This window comes from Hyperolius riggenbachi, chromosome 3 (assembly GCF_040937935.1).
Source record: "Hyperolius riggenbachi isolate aHypRig1 chromosome 3, aHypRig1.pri, whole genome shotgun sequence".
Classification (NCBI taxonomy): domain Eukaryota; kingdom Metazoa; phylum Chordata; class Amphibia; order Anura; family Hyperoliidae; genus Hyperolius; species Hyperolius riggenbachi.
Window position 1 is genome coordinate 64,099,254 of NC_090648.1, and position 20,395 is coordinate 64,119,648.

The 20,395-nt window shown below is 44.7% G+C and overlaps 1 protein-coding gene across 6 annotated transcripts in view; it reads left to right on the forward strand.

The window, feature by feature from the left end:
* MAST1 (microtubule associated serine/threonine kinase 1) overlaps window positions 1-20,395 on the forward strand; it is a 156,169-nt gene that overhangs the window by 68,551 nt on the left and 67,223 nt on the right. For 5 of the 6 annotated variants that reach the window (XM_068274227.1, XM_068274224.1, XM_068274225.1 and 2 more), the window contains exon 3: window positions 17,675-17,766. Coding sequence is in view for 4 of the 6 variants with exons in the window: in XM_068274224.1 (XP_068130325.1) it covers window positions 17,675-17,766 (92 nt within the window). In the remaining 2 variants the exon portion in view is untranslated. Of the gene's footprint in view, window positions 1-17,672; window positions 17,767-20,395 lie in introns of all 6 variants that reach the window. The other variant, XM_068274226.1, reaches the window with a different exon arrangement.

The window sequence follows — 20,395 nt, forward strand, 5'->3', positions numbered from 1 at the left end:
AAAGTAATAATCTACATGTTAGTACAGGTAATTTTTATAAATATAGATCCAGAAGTTACATTTTCGACTACTATACCTTCACAGTTTCATAAATGAGAAGAATTTCACTTTGAAAGATTGCTAAACACAGTTGCATTTCTCTTTTACAGAAGTCATTGTACTGGCACAAATACAGCAATTTTTACCTCACTTTTCACTAGTTTATTATCATAATAATAATAATAATAATTATTATTAATAATAATAATAACCGGTACTGTGTAATACATTACATTGCGTTGAAAAGAATAAGTATTTAAATATTTGAGCTTGTCCATACACATAGATTTCCACCCAATGTCCCAAAAGGATCGATTTCTTTCTAAAAAGAATCGCTTCAGAAGCAATCGATTCCTTCCACAATACATTTCTGATAGATTCCTGCAGGGAATCTATTGAAAATCGATCAAACTGCAGAGTTGCACTGTTGGATGCAGTGCAAAGCTATAGGCCAGGGGTCAGGAACCTTTTTGGCTGAGAGAGCCATAAACACCACATATTTTAAAATGTAACTCTGTGAGAGCCATACAATATGTTTCAAATTGGCGCAGTGTGCATGTGCAGCAGAGGGCTCACGTCCATGTTGCTACGGTGATGTGTATACAATTGATCCCCCGGGCAGCAGAAGTGTCAGACAAGTCTTCAGCTTCTCTTGGGTTTCAGAAACATCAGCAGTTTCCCCGAGATCCAGATAGGAGAAATACCGACTAACAGCTTGTACAATTAGCTAGCTGACGTGGGGGTTGATTCACTTTGAAGGGTGAGATCCCCGCACTCTGGCCCAATAGGCTGCCTGTTAAGTGACAGGTAGCCTTTTGAGCCAATGAAAGTGCAGGGATCTCTTTCAACAAAGTCACTGGTCCAGGGTGGAACAATTAGAGCGTCCGTTAGTTTTGGGGGGAGCGAGAGTAAGTTAGTAGTGCATGCTACAGCAGTAGCGCGCCTACTTTACTTGCGCTGCCACACTAAGCTGTGCTGCTTAAAGAGAGTCTGAAGCGTGAATAAATCTCGCTTCAGACCTCATAGATAGCAGGGGCACGTGTGCCCCTGCTAAACCGCCGCTATCCCGCAGCTTAACGGGGGTCCCTTCACCCCCAAATCCCCCTCGATACAGCCGGGGAGCGCTTCCGCATTGGGGCAGGGCTAACCGCCGCACCCTTGCCCCACGCGCGTCTGTCAGCGCGTATCTCCGCCTCTCCCCCGCCCTTCACAGTCTTCCTTCACTGAGAGGGGCAGGGGAGAGGCGGCGATGCGCCGCTGATAGACGCGACTGGAGGCAGGGCTGCAGCCGTTAGCCCTGCCTCCATGAGCGACCAAGCCTGCGACCAAGTGTCGCAGTGGGGGGTTTGGGGGTGAAGGGACCCCCTGTTTAGCGGCGCTATAGCGGCGGTTTAGCAGGGGCACACGTGCCCCTGCTAACTATGAGCTCTGAAGCGAGATTTATTCTCGTTTCAGAGTCTCTTTAAGTAGTATAGCTTAGTGAATCAACCCTACTGATTTGTCTGTGAGCCAGATGTAGCCATCAAAAGTGCCACATCTGGCTCCCGAGCCATAGGTTCCCTACCCCTTCAATAGGCCATCAACCTGCCAATGCTCTTGCCCACCCCCGATTGTTTTACATTTTTCATCCTGTCTGATCGATACTTTCAATTGATTTTTAGTCAAAATCAATCATAAATTGATCAAGCTGACATTTTAAGGGATTGATTTCCAGCAGAGGAATCAAATCTGCAAGATTGATGAGTGTATGGGCACTTTTGGGTATATTCACACTTGTGGGTCGCAAAACGTTTTGGGTGGGTGATTTTCCAGAGATTATCGCGGTAAAATCACTGTACACTCTCGCAATTCCGAGCAAAGAGAAGAGTCTCATGTTTTTATTTTCAGGTGTATAGCCTTTTTTTTTTTTATAGCATTGCATCATTCTATCATATTCGCAATTTACAAACCACACTGTATTTTAAACTATGAAACAGAGCAGGGCTAATAACCCTTTCAACTTCCCTGCAGTAAAAATATTTTCTGAAGCTGCCTGTCACTGTTTCTTTGAAGTAGAAGTACCTCAGAAAACAGCACTGTAGCCAACTAAACTGATTGGAGAGCTCAGAGAAGCTCTTTTGCATAGATCACAAGTGAAGTTTCTTAACTCTTCCTGTACTGGAAAACAATACAAGATTGATTTCTGTGCTGCTAATGTTCTTTTTCTTAGCTGTTCTACACATACAAATTATTACAGGTCCTTCTAAAAAAATTAGCATATTGTGATAAAGTTCATTATTTTATGTAATGTACAGATAAACATTAGACTTTCAGATATTTTAGATTCATTACACACAACTGAAGTAGTTCAAGCCTTTTATTGTTCTAATATTGATGATTTTGGCATACAGCTCATGAAAACCCAAAATTCCTATCTCAAGAAATTAGCATATCATGAAAAGGTTCTCTAAACGAGCTATTAACCTAATCATCTGAATCAACTAATTAACTCTAGACACCTGCAAAAGATTCCTGAGGCTCTTAAAAACTCCCAGCCTGGTTAATTACTCAAAATCACAATCATGGGTAAGACTGCCGACCTGACTGCTGTCCAGAAGGCCATCATTGACAAGAGGGTAAGACACAGAAAGAAATTTCTGAACGAATAGGCTGTTCCCAGAGTGCTGTATCAAGGCACCTCAGTGGGAAGTCTGTGGGAAGGAAAAAGTGTGGCAGAAAACGCTGCACAACGAGAAGAGGTGACCGGACCCTGAGGAAGATTGTGGAGAAGGACCGATTCCAGACCTTGGGGGACCTGCGGAAGCAGTGGACTGAGTCTGGAGTAGAAACATCCAGAGGCACCGTGTACAGGCGTGTGCAGGAAATGGGCTACAGGTGCCGCATTCCTCAGGTCAAGCCACTTTTGAAACAGAAACAGTGGCAGAAGCGCCTGACCTGGGCTACAGAGAAGCAGCACTGGACTGTTGCTCAGTGGTCCAAAGTACTTTTTTCGGATGAAAGCAACTTTTGCATGTCATTCGGAAATCAAGGTGCCAGAGTCTGTAGGAAGACTGGGGAGAGGGAAATGCCAAAATGCCTGAAGTCCAGTGTCAAGTACCCAAAGCCAGTGATGGTCTGGGGTGCCATGTCAGCTGCTGGTGTTGGTCCACTGTGTTTTATCAAGGGCAGGGTCAATGCAGCTAGCTATCAGGAGATTTTGGAGCACTTCATGCTTCCATCTGCTGAAAAGCTTTATGGAGATGAAGATTGCATTTTTCAGCACGACCTGGCACCTGCTCACAGTGCCAAAACCACTGGTAAATGTTTTACTGACCATGGTATTACTGTGCTCAATTGGCTTGCCAACTCTCCTGACCTGAACCCCATAGAGAATCTATGGGATATTGTGAAGAGAAAGTTGAGAGACGCAAGACCCAACACTCTGGATGAGCTTAAGGCCGCTATCGAAGCATCCTGGGCCTCCATAACACCTGAGCAGTGCCACAGGCTGATTGCCTCCATGCCATGCCGCATTGAAGCAGTCATTTCTGCAAAAGGATTCCCGACCAAGTATTGAGTGCATAACTGAACATAATTATTTGAAGGTTGACTGTTTTAGTTTTAAAAACACTTTTCTTTTATTGGTCGGATGAAATATGCTAATTTTTTGAGATAGGAATTTTGGGTTTTCATGAGCTGTATGCCAAAATCATCAATATTAAAACAATAAAAGGCTTGAACTACTTCAGTTGTGTGTAATGAGTCTAAAATCTATGAAAGTCTAATGTTTATCAGTACATTACAGAAAATCATGAACTTTATCACAATTTATTTTTATTGCTAATTTTTTGAGAAGGACCTGCATATCATAAACTTATTTTCACTTCAGATTCCCATTAAAGTGTATGGAAGCTGCCATATTTATTTCCTTTTAAACAATAACAGTTGCCTGGCAGCCCTGCTGATTATTTGGCTGCATGCAGGTAATCTTGTCAGATCCTACATTAATGTCAGAAACACCTGATCTGCTGCATGCTTGTTCAGTGTCTATGGCTAAAAGCAGAGGATCAGCAGGACCTCCAGGCAACTGGTATTGTTCAAAGGAAATAAATATGTCAGCTTCCACATCCCTCTCATTTCAGTTGTATCGAAAAAAGTAGGAGGCGCCCTTGTAGTGTGCTTTAAATTCACTTTGTGTTTATAATTACCGGTATGTAAAAGGATTTACCTACCTTATAAAAGGAGACTTCACTTAGTAGAAGAATCAGGTAGTTTTATTGACATTTAGCACTTCAGACAATGCATTTCGCGGTGCAAACCGCTTCCTCAGGTCAGATTAGGGTGCTCGGACAATAGTCACCCCTGTGGTGCCTGGCTCTTCTACTGACCACATATGCTATTGCTCCGTTGTTATTGCCTGATGAAGCGGGATCAAACCTGCGAAACGCGTTGCATATTTGGAGTTCATAAATAAAATATATTGACTGTCTTTACTACAGTAGTTGTGTGTTTACTTGGAGGAGGTAAGTCCACCACTACCTCCTCTATTTACCAAGAATTTGGTTTTTAAGCTCATTTAGCTTCCTTTTATCCTTTTGGCGCCTCTGTTCTCCTGCATAATATTGAGTCCACCCTGGGTGGAGGGTTGAACCCCCTTTTTTCTCATCTACCAGAGAGCGACTTCATATTCCTGAGTGGGGTCAGGAAAATCTCCCCACCTGCCTTTACAGTGGTTGCCTAATGGTAACCCTGGTTTGTGAGTATTAATATTTACTCAATCTAGTAAGCATTTACCAGTACATATTACACTATTGGGGCTCTTGGTGTTCCTTGTTTTTACTTCTACTAAGTGAAGCCTCCTTTTATAAGGTAGGCAAATCCTTTTACATAATTATAAACACAAAGTGAATTTAAAGCACACTACAAGGGCGCCTCCTACTTTTTTCGATACCACTGTATATTATCCCACGGAGTGGGATGGTTTCACGACGAATCCGAAGTGACAATTTTTTCCCAAAGGAGCAGCGACAACCCGCGGTAAAGACCGAGTGGGGACGGGTTTTCCTCCTCTGCTGAATTGAGTGGTTGCCTCTGCAGCAACCCACGCTTGTGAGTACCACTACTCCTATTTTTTAAGTCGTTTGTCCAAAGATAATACACCATAAGGGCTCCCGGTGTCTCTGTGCTTTCTTTTCTCTTCTACTGTACCTGCTACAGCCTCCAGCTCTCATTTCAGTTGTCCTTTTTACGTGTTGTTGTTTTATATGTTCCTTTCATTGTGACTTCAATGTCATTTTCTCGGCTCCGACACTGTTATATTTTAGGTGTCAGGGTGTCTGTGGAATCAGACTCCATCCAGAGTCACAAATTGTGTCCGTTCCATCCTCCCTCACCAAGCCGCTCCCATTGGCCTCCTGTCACCATGTGATACTGGCATGTGATACTGGTGACAGGATTAGGATACCTGCCTTCAGTTGCCCTTGTATAGCTCTTCTTTAAAGAGAGTGATGCAGCTATCACTTAGTCCACTCTCTTGTGTGGAAAGTATTTGTTCCTGTTACCCACAGCCATCAGTCATAACGCTTATAGCAGCAATGTACAAGTGGTGTTGGAAAGCAGGGCGAACATAACAGGGGAACTGGCAGCCATTCTTACTTTCACTGAGGAAAGCGAGGATGGTAGTGGCTGGATAGTGTAATAGTTAAGGGCTCTGCCTCTGACACAGAAAACCAGGGTTTGAATCTCGGCTTTTCATGCTCTGTAAGCCAGCACCTATTCAGTAAGGAGTCCTTGGGCAAGTCTCCCTAACACTGCTTTTTTTATTACTTACCCAAGATACATAAAAATCTCCTAAAACCACCTGGTAGGCCAATAATAGCAGGGATAGATTCCATGAGCAGCAATTTATCACGTTTTCTAGACCAACACCTACAGCCCCTGGTCCGTAATCTACCCTCCTATCTTAGAGATTCTCAACATCTCATACAGCTCCTGTCCGACATAAATTGGTCCCCCGATTTTCACTGGCTCACCTGTGACATATCCTCTCTCTATACCAACATCCCACACCAATTTGGACTTTCAGCTATTCAATACTTCCTTTCCACGATTCCATCCATGCCCGTTATTCAACAACAATTCTTATTGCATTGCACTGAATTCATTCTGGAAAATAACGTTTTTTCTTTCCATAACCAATTCTATCATCAGATTAGTGGTACTGCAATGGGCAGCTCATTTGCACCATCTTATGCTAATCTTACAATGGGCCTATTGGAAAATCAACTTCTACAACACAATCAATTATTCATCAATAATATTGTATTTTACAAGCGCTACATAGATGATTTAATCTTCATTTGGAAAGGCGACACATCCCTTATCCCCATTTTCATTCAACTTCTCAACAGTAACTCAGCCGGACTAGAATTTACGTCACATCATCACTCCACAACCGTTGACTTTCTAGACTTGACCATCTTCATCGAGTCCAATACCATTCAAACCAAAACCTTTTTTAAAACAGTCGATTCCAATAACTACATCCACTTTAACAGTTATCATCACCGGCCATGGACACTCAATACCCCATATTGTCAGTTTAAACGTATTTACCGCAACTGTACTGAAAATATTGACTATGAGGAACAATCTAAATTACTGACCAAAAAGTTCACAGCTCGTAAATATCCTAGAAAACTGATTAGAGACGCTAGTCGGAGAGCAAAATCTATGAACCTAGCTCCACCGTCCTCCTCTCCGACCACATCAGACCCACCACCACGTTTAATCACAAGGTACAACAAAGAACATCAAAACATTAAAAAGATTCTTCATAATAGATGGGAAATACTTCTACAAGACCCCCATCTCAAAACAATTTTACCATCCAAACCAGCAATCACTTATAGGAGAGCTCCCAATCTCCGGAATCTCCTAGCCCCTAGTCGTCTCCATACACTACCTCCAGCTCCCACTCTTACCATGTCCCCGATCGAACCAGGCTCTCACCCTTGTAGAAGCCCCAGATGTTCTGCCTGCCAGTTTGTTACCAATACCCCAGTGTTTCATTCCACAGCCACAGGTATTCAATATTCCATCAAACAGAACAACACTTGCCTATCAAAATATATCATTTACGTCATAACCTGTGCCTGTCGTCTCCAGTATGTGGGCAGGACAACACAAGTGGCACGTAACAGGATAGGACAACATAAGAGAAACATCTTAAATAAATTTCCCTTCCACAGTGTCTCCAGGCATTTTCATTCACACCACCACAGTAACCCAGACTCCTTCTCCATAACCTTGATCGACTCTATTGGTGAGACTTCACCCAACGCCCATGAAAATCTCAAAAAAAGAGAAATGTATTGGATCCAAGTACTCAAAACCCTTATTCCAGAAGGACTTAATGAAGTACTGGAAAAGGTTTACTAAATGTTGGATCCACATATAGCCGCTATAGTTTTTAAATGTCGCTCTCTTTTTATTATTATGATGATTATTATTATTATTACTATTATTAATTTTTAATTTTTATTTTTTTATATTTTTTGTAGTATTATTATTATTATTATTATTTACACATATTTTTTATAAACTTTTTATTACCACGTTATCTCCCTCACTCTCCAAAATGTTTGTTTACCTCATTATTACTGATGTCCAAAAACTAAATTGGGTGCTGGCTTGCTGTGCTGGGATTTGAACCTGGGTCGCCTGTGTCGGAGGCAGAGCCCTTGACCATTACACTATCTAGCCGCTATAGGCAGCAGCCATCACGCCAGTGTGTAAGTTTTCACACTTGGTACTTTTCCATCTCTACTCCGCCCCACAGCAATGACATCATACGTTCCACATGGCAGTTGCTGATTGGTGCAAAAGCTTACACTCCCCCTTCTTAAGACACTGGAGCATTCTATGTGATTACAGAGGCGCTCAGTGTGGTTTTGATGCTGATAAGGTAAGCCAGTGTTCAGGCAATGCTGGTCTGTTGTTTGATTGTCTTATTGTTCTATTGTTTAACAGAGATCATTATCACTACCATTTCTAGTACTATTATACTTTGATTGACCTCGTCCTCACCCTGGTAATAATACATATGTTTGCCCTATTTTCTATAGATAATAATATGTGTATTTATATATATTTTTTTTACTTTATATTTTTGTTCTATATTCTTACTCCATATTTTTACTCTATATATTTTTACGCTTTATCCTTTTAGCTGCAAATAAGTTTTTACCTCTCTTGGTGACACGTTTGCCCTCCCCCGTCTTTCTTTAAATTTAGACCCAATACGGAATCAACAGGTAGCTCCCATTTATTATTATATACAACTTGATCCATTAAGGAACATATTAATTTACATGCATTTATTCACCTGATCAAATGTACCTCTATTTATATCTGTTGCATCAAAAGCAAAAGGAATACAGTGGCCAGTAGAGCTAATAGGCTAAATCCCGAGTTTTCTACAGGAAAATGTTCTGCATAAAATCACTTTGCATAGAATTGCATGATTTAAGAGTGTTGCATAATAAGTACCTCTGAATATGTTTTGATGTTCATATAGTTATGTTTTGACATTGAATTGTTTGTGAACATGAGTGATACTCACAAAACCTGCCTTACACTATGTCCTCTGACACTTTGTTTTCAGCTGTATGCTCCTTTTTGATTGGCCTGATGAAGCGGGATTGAGCCCGTGAAACGCGTTGCCTATTTTTACTGTGGAGTATAAATAAATTGTTGTTTGACTGTTGATGCCACAGTCCTTCCTTTGTTTGCTTTGTCTGCATGGATGGGATAGGCCCACCACTGCCCCATCGATTTTAAGCTCATTTAAGTGACTTTTATTCTATTGGCGCCTCTGGAAAGCTTCTACATATTGCTAAGTCCACCCTTGGTGGAGGGTTGTACCCATCTTCTTCCCATCTACAGAGAGCGACTTTTAATCCTGAGTGGGGTCAGGTTAATCTCCCCACCTGCCTTCACAGTGGTTGCCTAATGGTAACCCTGGTTTGTGAGTATTAAATTGTTATATTACTCATTATTAATTATCATCTATACAATATCACACTATTGGGCTCTTGGTGTCCCCCCTCCCTTTATCCCTAACACTGCTACTGCCTATAGAGCGTGCCCTAGTGGCTGCAGCTCTGGCATTTTGAGTGCACCTAGAGAGAAACGCAAAATAAATGTTTTTTGTGTTGTCTACTAAGATGCTAAGCCAACTATCTTGTGTCCTCCTTCCATGTGCAGCCCACTCTTCCATGCGTAACATCCACGTACAGCAGCCCCACTCTTCTATGCACAGTTTCCCTCGGGCAGCAGCTCCCCTCTTCCATGTTTGGCTCCCCATTTGCAGCCTCTTTTTCCATATGGCCTCTTTTGTTCCATGTGTAGCAACCTCTCTTTCATGTTCAGTTGCCCCCTCGGGCAGCAGCTACCCTAGGCCTGGGCCTATATGGCCTTTTCAGAAACCCGACCATGGAGGAAAGTAAATGCAGGGCCGGCTGCTGGGCCCTCCCAGGTCACCCCCAACTTAACTGTGTTCCTCGGGGCTCAAGTAGAGCCCTTTTTTTCCTGGCACCCTTATTTGATGTATGCGATTCAGGGATAAGTGGATCAGAACTTGTCCTAAACATTGAGCTGTTGCAGCAATTTCTCCCGCTGTTGAATCATTTGCTGTGAGCCAGGTTAAGATGTAGTGGGAGGTGATATAGGTGTGGGATAAGCCTTCAGGAGTGTGTGTGTCGGGGTGAGAATGCTTGCTGTGGTAGGCGGATGTTAGGATGCTAGGTTCCCTCAGTGTAGGTGTGAAAGATGCTCTCATATGCTTTTATTACACGCACATCCCTAACCTCAAAAAATCTTTGGTTGCAGTCAGTGGCGTAGCTAGAGATTATAGGACCCCATAGCAAAACTTTCATGGAGCCATAAGATGGAGGCACTCTTCAGCAATGCCACCTGCCCCTACCCTATGGATAGGAGTTCATTGGGCAATTTACATTCTCCTGCAATCCACATTGCCTATAGTCCATGGGCACTATACAAAGCGAGAGGGAGAAGGAACACAAGAAACTTAATAATGACAACATCAAGTACCACCTGGGCCCACTCTGCTCCAGGGCCCCATAGTGGCTGCTATGGCTATTGCTATGCTCCTGGTTGCAGTGAACTCTCTGTAATGCAACCTCATGTTCACAAATGTGTGAATGTGTCAACCACACATAATACTAAACCATACACAATAACATTTGTAAAGTGCTTTTCTCCAATAGGACTCAAAGTGCGTAGCTGTGTCTCAGATTAATACAGGATTGCAGGCTGGGCTGTGTTACAGAGGAGATAGTCAGGTGTTCATAAATACCAGACTAAACTGGTGGCTTTTCAGTTTGGACTCAAATGCTTCCAGGGATGGAGGTGTCCTGAGTGGGTGTGTCAGGGAGTTCCAAAGTGTAGGGGCAGCATGACCAGGCCCGGATTTACCGCACAGGAGCCTATAGGCACAGAGGACCTGGCACCTTAGACATCGCCCTCCATGGACCTACAAACCTCTCCGAACCACACCGCAAGTGTGCTGGCTGGCCAAGCTGTCACTTCCCCCTTAATTCCCTTGCCCATCAGCGGTAGCTACAGCCTACAGGCGCCCCTAAATATAAAAGTACCTTCAGTATTCAGTAGCTAGAGGTGCCCTCAACTATTAGGTAGCTAGAGAAACCTCAGTGTTAAGTAGCTAGAAGTGCCCCTGACTGAAGGGAGATCTCATCAGTGGAATGCAGAGAGCTGGGTGAGTAACTTCTCATTTACACTCTCATCAGGACTCTGCATAGGGATGGAGGGAGAGAGGCAATGGGGGAGAGGAGTGACCCGCCTTTCCATCTTCAGGCACCTGTAGGCATGTGCCTACAGTGCCTTATGGTAAATCCGGCCCTGAGCATGACAGAACGCTCTGTCTTCAAAGGTTTTGAGGTGGACTCTTGGGGTGACCAAGTTATTAGGTCCTTTTAATCTAAGATTGTGGGTGGTGTGATGCAGTTGCAACAAGTCCTTCAGATATTCAGGGCCCAGATTGTGCCGGGAGTTGAATGTCAAAAAGCCAATCTTGAACAGAGTTCTCCATTTTATGGGCAGCCAGTGGAGTGAGCGAAGGGTTGGTGTTCTGTGGCAATGGCGGAGTTGGCTAGTTAACAGCCTTGCAGCGGCATAATTGCAGGCGCTGCAGGTCTTTGTTTGTCTGAAATCAGCTTCCTGACCGCAATGTGTCCATTGCAGTGAGCGGAACAATACAAGGTGGACTTGTTGTACATGGCAGTGCTGTGTATGACATGCCCTATGCAATGGACACAGCCAAGACACTCTGTTGCAGTGTTGGCGCTGTGGACTTTCCACTGCATCCGCAGTCAATGTGCACAGCATTAGAAAAAATGAAAAAAAGTTGCGCGCTCCTAACTCAAACAGTAAACAGAATGATCTGCAAATACAGTCCACAATCTTGCATGGATCGTCTAATGCCAAAGAGTGTGTATCTCTACGTAATTACCTGTTAATGGAAAGGCAATGGCGCTCAACAACAATACATTGCTCAGCTTAACAAGTAGTGCGACACTACTCAAAAAATAATAATCAATAAACCAGTCTCCAATACACATTAATATCAAAGTACCATATAGTTTCCTTGACGGTGACCTTCATAAAACATTAAAACCATATACGCTCACCGGATCATATGGCCGACCAATTTAGATCAGGAAATGCGTTTGTGGCCTCGCCAGTATATTCTCTTGCTTCTCATCAGCAGATTTTCAGTACTCATATGCAGATATGGGAGAAAAAAATGCACAGCAATAGTGTGATACTGTACAGTAAATGTCACACTCCACATCACCAGTGCTCCCAGATACCTGTTTCGCACCCAGTGCGCCTTCACACAATGGGGTTGATTTACTAAACCGTGCTATGATAAATAGCATGCCTTATCAGAGATAACACACCTTATCAAAGTTAACATGCCTTATCAGAGTAGTATAGTGAGCGCTACGAACCCACAGGGGCTCAGGACAGGACAAGTGCCATTGCCAATTAGAAGGCATAAGTTCATAGCGCTCGCGATGCTACTCTGATAAGGCGTGTTATCTTTGATAAGGCGTGCTATTTGTCATAACACGGTTTAGTGAATCAACCCCAATATAGTCAAGCCTCTCACCGAATTCAGCAGCTGACCCAGCACAAACCAGCATGTGAGTGCTTCATATATTCCACCATGGGACCCGCACGGTTTCTACAAACTCAAAAAAACGCTTGACATAGCGTAACTCTGTTTTTGTTACTTAAAACATAAACATTTCCATTAACATTGTGCACAGCATGAATCCAATATACAGATAGTCCCCTACTTACAAACCCCTCAAATTCCAACATGCATACAAAGTTGTAGTCATGTTACAGTATTGTATAGTTTGAAGCACATTAATTCATGAGCATTCGGCTCCTGGACAAGTTGGGCACTGCTAGGGCTGCTCAAATCCGGATCCGGGAGAAACCCGGATAGTTGCTATCCAGATATCTCCCAGTAAATCTGTGCGGGGTGGGCGGGGGTCTAGCTTACCTGTCTGACGTCTTCTTCGTCCGTCCCTGGCGCCTCCCACGATGCGCTCCACACGCATCATGAGACTACAAACACTTCCTCCTTCAACCCGGAAGGAGTAAGTGTTTGTAGTCACATGACCGCCGCGTGGAGATATCTGGATAGCTATATCAGGGTTTCTCCCGGATCCGGATTTGAGCAGCCCAAGCACTGCCACTGAATTCCATTGAAAATATCAGCAAGCAGACGCCAAAGAAGAAATTCAGGAGTAACTATAATTTTTTTGCGGAGGGGGAGTGTGTGTACGTTTCATTTTTTTGCAGCAAAGTTCTGGTTCCCGGCAGCACATGATTCAGCACCTTATAATGAGTGTTTTTTTAGCGGGGGTTAGGCGTGAGGAAGGGTGCACCGTGCCCACCCCCCACCAGATTGTGTGACCCCCCCCCCCCCCTCCATGTGGTGAACTGGCCGTGGCGTCTATTAGATTCCGCACTGCCAATTCACCGGCCGCAGCCCGCAGCTGACCTAAGCCTTCCGGCAGGCAGAGCAGGGCTACGGGAAGATGGCGTTGGTTGATGGAACGAGACATGATGTCCCCGGATGTGCTCAATAGGATTCAGGTCTGGGGAACGGGTGGACCAGTCCATGGCATCAATGACTTAGTCTTGCAGGAACTGCTGACACACTCCAGCCACATGAGGTCTAGCATTGTCTTGCATTAGGAGTAACCCAGAGCCGACCGCACCAGCATATGGTCTCACAAGGGGAGGGCTGTGTGGCCCCCCCAAAGAAATGCCACCCCACACCATTACTGACACACTGCCAACCGGTCATGCTGGAGGATGTTGCAGGCAGCAGAGCGTTTTCCATGGCTTCTCCAGACTCTGTCACGTCTGTCACATGTGCTCAGTGTGAACCTGCTTTCATCTGTGAAGAGCACAGGGCGCCAGTGTTGAATTTGCCAATCTTGGTGTTCTTTGGCAAATGCCAAACGTCCTGCATGGTGTTGGGCTGTGAGCACAACCCCCACCTGTGGATGTCGGGGCCTCATACCACCCTCATGGAGTCTGTTTCTGACTGTTTGAGCAGACACCTACATGATTAAATGCTGGTAATACGCAATGTGTTTTTTCGGTCGATTTTCTGTCCAATCGATTTACGATCGATTTCCGATGTGATTCTGTTATCTTTTCTTATCTATTTCCATTCACTTCTACGAGAAAAAATAAGATCGGACATGTCGGAAATTATCATTAACAAACCATCTATCTAACACAAAATTGTATGGTGTATTCCCAGCATTAGTTTCACCCTTTAACCCCCTTGGCGGTATGATTCTTTCTGGATTTTAGGGTCTAAAGGCCGTACAATTTTTTTGCACCCTTTCAGACCCTAAAACCTGGAAAAAATCCTGCTGCCAGGGAGATCTGCACAACCCCAGCAATCACTCGCCTCCCTGGCTCCTGCACAGCAGTTATGCCTCCATCCTTCGGGTGACGCTGGACTCTAAAGTGAGATTGCCAGCTGTCGTCATGACGACAGCCAGCGATCTCACAGGAAGAAGCAGAGCCCCGGAGGAAAGGAAGAATAATGCCGTCCGACGTCGGGATCCCCGGGAGGTATGTAGAAACGCTCCCGCTGCGCGCATTACTCTGCACAGAGCGTCCGGCGGCTACCCCGAGCAGAGGTCGGGATTACTGCTCTGAGCTGTGGTTTTCCGCCTAGACCCTGGCTCGAGGTTACCGCCAAGGCAGTTAAAGGACACCCGAGGTGAAAATAAACTAATGAAATAAACAATTGTATTTATAATCCTTCTCCTAAAAATGACTTTTTAAGATATTCCACAGTTTTATTTTATATTTACTGGTAAATCTACTTTTAAGTTTTTACTCAATGACACATTCATGGAGGTATGCCAGAGCTAAAATCTATGAACTGTTTACCCTTTTAACTCTTTCCTGCTCTCAGAATCCATTTTCTGCTAGGAACATGTTTTATAGTTTTATTTCCTTATCAGTGAGGGTCACACTGTAGTCTGACTAAGTCCTGACTCAGACAGGAACTGTCACTTACATACCTGATGTTTAACTCTTTCAGGCAGAGAAAGAAAAAAAGGAGCACAGCCTAGTTGTTTGTGTGCTAGGCACTGTACATACACATGTCTATCTCATCATGTCACATGTCACCTCGGGTATCCTTTAAGTTGAATTACTGAAAAAATTGACTTTTGCACGATATTCTGCTTCTCTGAATTTTACCCTTATGTAGAACGCATTGGAAGATGTTGGCGCTATATAAGTAAAAAATAATAGTAATAATAGGAATTGTTTCAGATGTTGAAACCAGGAAAATTACTATAAGGGCTCGTTCTCACTATGACGATTAGCGGTCGATTCCTGCTAATCGCCGAAGCGCTAGTGCTTTTTAAAGTGCTAGTGCTATTCTAACCCTATAGCAGTGACCTCACAGCCGCGATTGGCGCCGATCGCGGGCGATTATCGCCAAACGTGTTACCTGCAGTATTTTACCTCGATTCTGGAGCGATGACAGTACTATGCTTATTAAACTGCTGATCGCCATCGCTCTGAAGCGCGGAAGTGTACAGCGCTGATCACAGTAAAATCATTTGCGCAAAACCGTTTTGTGAATTTAAGTGTGAATGGGCCTTTAAAGTGGGTATCCTGAAACATGTAATACATTCCACTATGGGCTTGATTCACTATGCGGTGCTAACCTACTTAGCACGTCTAAAGTCTTTAGGCGCGCTAACCAGGGTGCTAAGTAGGTTAGCACTGTTTTTTTCAATCACATCGCGCGCTAAGTACTGCGTGCAAAGTTTTACGTGCGCAAAGTCCTATGCGCGCGCTAAGTCCCATAGGCTTTCATGGGCACTTCGCGCGGAGCGCCCTGCGCTCTGTGCAGTGCGCGCGTAAAGTTTTACGCGCATAAAGTTTTGCGCGCGTAAAGTTTTGCACGCGAAAAAGCTCGTTTAGACGTGCTAAGGGGGTTTTCACAGGCGTGCTAACAGTTAGCACTGCTTTGTGAATCAAGCCCCTTATGTGTAATACTCTTTAGGATGTATTAAAGCAGTATATAGGAGTGTAGATAATAAATGTACGGCACAGGCGGCGTTCCATGCGTGAGATGATGAGATGAACAATGGGGTCATCAGATCCTGCTCTGCAGGGCTGACACTGTTAGTAGAAGTATGTCAGACAGAATGGAGAGGGGAGGCAGTGCACACATCATCTATTATTCAGCACTGTCTGTCTGGGCTTGCGTGTTCTGTGTAGCACATATGTGTGTTGTATATGTACAGTCTCTCCCTAGAGATGTCGCCGTGCCTCTATCTGCCAGCTGAGCTGTCTGCTGTGAGATTGCAGACTCGCTGTCTGCTGCGCTGGTCTCCAGGCTGTCCGGCAGACGTACTGTCAGGGCCTCTCCCTCCTGCAGTGCATTCATTGTACCCGTTATCACTGGGGATCTGTGTGCTCTTACATACGTTAATTCAACGCACCTGGAAATTTGGGTGCGCAGTAAGGCCGATACTAAAATATCAGTATTAAATACCGATGTTTTACTATGGCGAAACCTAACCCTACTCTCACACAGAACCCTCCCCCTGACGCCTAACCTGCACAAACTACCTGCCTGACACCTAAAACTAACTTTCACCGCCGCCGCCCCCCGGCACACTGCCTACCTAATGCCTAAACCTAACACCCCTCCCTCACCACACACACACACACACACACACACACACACACACACTACCTTCCTAATGCCTAAAACTGCCCCCCTACCCCCGCACACACCGCCTGGCTAATACCTGAACCTACCTCCCCTTCCCGCACACACATTACCTAACTAATGCCTAAACTAACCTCCTCCCCTCCACACACACAACCTACCTAATGCCTAAACCTACCCCCCCCCCCCCCCCGTGCACACTACCTACCTACCTGATGTCTAAACCTAAACTCCCCCCCCCCTCCGCATACACACTACTTGCCCAATGCCTAACTACCCCCCCCACACACACACAACCTACCTAATGCCTAAACCTAACCTCCCCCCCCCCCCGGTGCACACTACCTACCTACCTGATGCCTAAACCTAAACTCCCCCCCCCCCCTTCCGCATACACACTACTTGCCTAATGCCTAAAACTACCCAACCCCCCCCCCCCCCACACACACACACACACAGACACACACACACACACACACACTACCTACCTAATGCCTAAACCTAATCTTCAACCCCCCCCTCCCCCGCTCCCACCGCACACACTGCTTGACTAATCGACTAATGCTTAAAACTACCCCCCCCCCCCCCCGCACACACTACCTGCCTAATGCCTAATACTAAACTCCCCATCTGCCCCCCCCCCCCCAGCACACACTACCTATCTATGGGGTAGTGCACACCAAGAGCGCTTCTGAGCGCTTTCAAAAACACTTTCAAAAGCGCTTGGCCAATGTATTTGAATGGGATGGATCACACCAGAGCAATGTGATTTTCTCCTGCAGAAGTGCTGCGAAGTGCTGCGATTATCACATCATCGAGGCTAGTGGGGGGAGGGGTTCATTGTAAGGTAGGTTAGGCAAGGGGGGTGGTTAGGGTTAGGCACCACCGGGGGGTTTAGGGTTAGGCACCACCAGGGGGGAAGTTAGGGTTAGGCGCCACCAGGGGAGTGGTTAGTTTTAGGCACCACCAGGGGAGGGTTCTGTATGAGAGTAGGGTTGGGTTACTCTGTATTGTTGAATTACATAACGTTTTTAATGTTAATATCTTTTCGAAATTATTTCCCGTTTGTTTTTACAACTGTATTTATCGTTAACCAAGTTTCACAACGATCTTGTCAGATTTCGTTATCCACCCGCGCCATTTCGTTTTTCACGGCGCCTTTTTTTCATGCACGCACATTTCTGCTCCGGTGCCCAAATACTGATATTTTCTATTGGCACCTATGGTGGAGCCCAATTAGCCCAGTTGGTGCGTGTGCCCCGTTTTACTGCTTTGTGTGTTCTCACCCATCACCTTCTTTGTGTCTTGCAGTTGCAGAAGCAGCAACAGGAAGAGTTTGATCCTGACAAGCAGCAGCTCCCCCACCCTGCCGCGGCCGCACTCACCTCTGCCGGGGCACATAGGTAAGTGTTCAGGACAGCGGAGGAATAAGGCATAAATCCATGAGATTACAGGAAATGTAACGCTAAATAAGCCAAAGGCAAGCAAGGCAAATTCTCATAACAGTCACGTTGTGCAAATTAGAAGTATTAAGCTGGCCACTAACTGTCCAATTTCTAGCGAAAAATCGTTAGAGCGATCAGAAATTCTGATCGGATTGGTTGTAAATAATCTCCATTGGTGGACACAATCGATTATGAATGAGTGAAAAAAATGTCGCCCGAATAAATTTTCGTCGAACGAAAATTTGGATTTTCTTGGTGGTCTTGATAGATAGGAAGCAACGATTGGTTAGTTGATGGTGTAGTGAACGATTTTTCATCCGATCAGATTTTCTGATCGCTCGAACGATTTTTTGCTAGAAATTGGACCGTTAGTGGCCAGCTTTAGCGCTGGAACGGAATGGAATAGAAAAGACGAAAAACAGGATACAGCACACCGTTTGCTTCTTCAAGTAATCTGTATTCAAACCACACAGTTACAGAGCACACAAGGACACGACATGTTTCGGGCGTAGCCCTTCCTCATGTGTGATACCTGAGGAAGGGCTACGCCCGAAACATTTCGTGTCCTTGTGTGCTATGTAACTGTATGGTTTGAATACAGATTACTTGAAGAAGCAAACGGTGTGCTGTATCCTGTTTTTCGTCTAGTACAAAGTGTGCAGGAGTGGTGTACCTGCGGGAGAGCGGCACTTGCTTCCAGGCCTGGAGACGGATAGGCCTGTTAAAGTGTGTGGAAAGTGTGTTCGATATCTTGTAATGGAATAGAAAAGCCCATTGCTCAGCTCTGCTTGCCTGCAGCCATGCATCTATTCCTGCAGGCTTAAAGAGGACCTGAACTTCCTCTCTGCTCTAAAAGATAAGAAACAGCATAATAACCTTTAAAGAAAAACATTTATTTGTTAAGCCCAATCTACACGATACGATTCCTTGTGCGATTCGTTTACGATTCTATTTTTTAAATCCGACATGTCCGATCGGGATTTGATTTAATTCAATTCGATTTGCCATTGCAATGGCAACTCGAATTGAATCGAATCCCGATCGGACATGTCTGATTTAATCGGATCGTAAATAGAATCGTAAACGAATCGCACAAAGAATCGTATTGTGTAGATGGGGCTTTACAGCTGATAGAATTCCTGCAATAAATCTGTAGTGTGTCTACTTCCTGCTTTCATGGAAACAGACATAGCTTCAACATCCTGTGTTTACAAATTAGCTGCTCTGCCTAGGCTCCCAAGATTCCTGTGGTGACACAGCTGAGGGATCAAATTGCAGCTTGTGATTAGGCACAGATGAGGGGGAATTAGACGAGCTAAACTCTCTGAATACACACAGGGTGCATTTCTCTATGCTTTCTCTCTGTGCTTCGCAAGACTTCAGGTCCACTTTACAGCAAACCTGTGATTTTGAAAAAATAATACTTACCTCAGTAAATGAACTTTCTCAAGGCTGAGACTCGATTCAAGAGACAGTGGAATTGTAATAGAATATTTGTTGCATGTGATACCTGTACTTTTGTCCACACACCCATTCCTGCCTTGCTCGGGGTACCTGAGCCCAACATGGAACCATGAAAGGGTAGTGTGGCTGAAAACGTTAAAAGCCATGAATCAGACCAGATAGCTAAGCCAGAGAACAGATCCAGCAAACAACCTTGGACGTTATTTAACTACTTTAGGACCAAGGTTATTGAAATCTATGCCCTGTTTTGGTGGTTACTTGGCTGGTAGGGCGTGGATTTCAATCACCGCCGCAGCGTGCATCCGCCGGTTTTGCCGATCTCGCCGCTGATTCCCCGTCATGTCCCAGCTCACTTGCTCTGCCTGTCTCTATGGCTGGTCAGGAGCCCATTTCATTGGCTCCTGGCTGTGTCTATCAATGTAAGCAACTCCCATTGGCTTACATTGAAAGACACGGTCAGGAGCCAATGAAAGCGGCTCCTGAGCGGCTCACATGACTTTGTCGTCATAGAGACGGCAGAGTGGATGTCCTGAGGATCCCGGCGGTTGCAGCGGGTATATGCGGCGATTCTTCGGGATTCTGTCGTGATTGTACCAGTGGTCTCTGGTCCTTAAGGGGACTAATTCACTTTTTCTCGTAAGTTTTCTCCTTGGTTATATTTTCACACCTTATCGATACAATGACTTTTTTAAGCCATTAGCAAATAGCAAGTAAAAACATTTTGTTGGTACTTTTCACCTACCTACTTTTTGGTACTTTTTAAATTGTAGTGTTATTTTAAAGCGGACCTGAATTTAGAACTTTAAAGGACTTCCGAGGATAAGTTAAACATCTATTTATTACTCAACTGGGGCTTCTTCCAGCCAACCCCACCGGCAGGTCGCCATCATTGCGGGTGACAAGCTGGGACACCGAGGACCACTGGAGCTACGGCGAGGGACTGAGACGGCTGGAAGAAGCCCCAGGTGAGTAAAAAATAGATTTTTAACTTTGCCTCAGAAGTCCTTTAAAGAGAAACCTTTCTTTGTTACAGCTGATACAAACCCTGCAATAAATATGCAGTGTGTCTACTTCCTGCTTTCATGGAAGCACACATAGGGTTAATATCTTGTGTTTACAAATT